This window comes from Entamoeba histolytica, genomic scaffold (assembly GCF_000208925.1).
Source record: "Entamoeba histolytica HM-1:IMSS scf_1104750516899 genomic scaffold, whole genome shotgun sequence".
NCBI lineage: Eukaryota > Evosea > Mastigamoebida > Endamoebidae > Entamoeba > Entamoeba histolytica.
In genome coordinates this window covers 1-1,405 of record NW_001915997.1, presented here as the reverse complement: position 1 = coordinate 1,405, position 1,405 = coordinate 1, and the positions used below count along the sequence as shown (strand labels likewise).

General features: G+C 19.4%; 1 protein-coding gene across 1 annotated transcript; it reads left to right on the top strand.

Annotated features, from left to right (window-relative positions):
• Window positions 1-881: 881 nt before the first annotated feature.
• On the top strand, window positions 882-1,405 carry EHI_041170 (uncharacterized protein; the record flags this gene model as incomplete). The annotated part of the gene is made up of 1 exon (XM_001914543.1): window positions 882-1,405. A coding segment is annotated over one exon (524 nt), but the record flags the coding sequence as incomplete, so codon positions are not given.

Sequence of the window (1,405 nt, the reverse complement as noted above, 5' to 3'; positions counted from 1 at the left end):
ATAATAAGTGTCTAATTTAATTGTGTAAAATGATTAACAATATTTTATTATTGAAAAATATTTTACTCTTTTTTATGTTATTATTTATATGTATAACTTCATCATGATGTTTATTATATATTCAATCATATGTGTTATGTTATTATAACATATAATAAGTGATAAAATATAAATGAAAATGATATGAATATATAACATAGAATAAAAAACAAAAGAATAATAAGAATAAATGATAAATAAAACGAGAAATGATAGTCAATGATATAATAATAAAATCAAAGTATAAAAGATAAAATTAATATAAAACAAAAGAGAATAAATATAAAATGATAATAGATATAAATGATAAGAATATAAAAATGATAAAGATGAATAAACAAATAATAAAATACATTTAAATATAAAAGAATAACAATAAGAAAATCTAAAGAATATAAACATAAAAATAATAAAATAAGAAGAATATAATAATATAATAATATATAGATAATAAGAAGATGATAGATAAATAATATAAACAGAGAAATAAATATAAAAATACGATAGATAAATAACATATAAATAAAAGAATAAAAAGAATAAAAATAATTAAATATGATTCATCAAATCATCTATTTCATTAATATTTCATACAAAATGAATACAAATGATAATAAAATATAAACATAAATATTTATATATTCTGTATTTATCATATTTTTTATTTATTTTTATTTTAGGAGCAAAATATAATAAAGTGGAATATTCTAATTATGCAAATTTTTTTGCATCTTTTTTCTTTTTTGCAAATTATTTAGATGCATTTTTTCTTTGCTAATTTTCGTACCCATCTAATAATACCCTTAAACTAAATAAGATAGATTACCACTAAGATTTGTTCAATGTTTTTTTTTATTATTTTAACAGTTATTAATGTTGAAGGAAGATATCTCTATGATATTATTGATGCACAAGACAATGTACTTAATTCTAGAAATGAGGAGAAATCATACAAGTACTTTAAATATGTTAGTAATGAATATCAAACTGAATATTATCCTCTTAATAGTTGTATTGGTTTTACTGATTATGCTGCTTATTTCTTTTATAACAACAATACACATATGAATTTCACTTCTTATGCTACTATGGAAAACTGTAAAAATGCAATTAATCCAATTGAAAACCGTACTCTTCAAATTAACTATTCTACTGTTGATGAAATCAGAGACTCTCATTTTCTCATTTATGTCTATTATGATAAAGGATGTAAAAACTTACAATATATTTTTGGTAAAAAGAAATTATGTTTTCCTCAGGATGGAAGATGGTGGAATTTTACAATAGTAAAGAATACAATCAAAAGTGGGGAATACTCCGACTCATCTTGTTTAGACATTGTTAATAATTTCACTCACGACTTAAA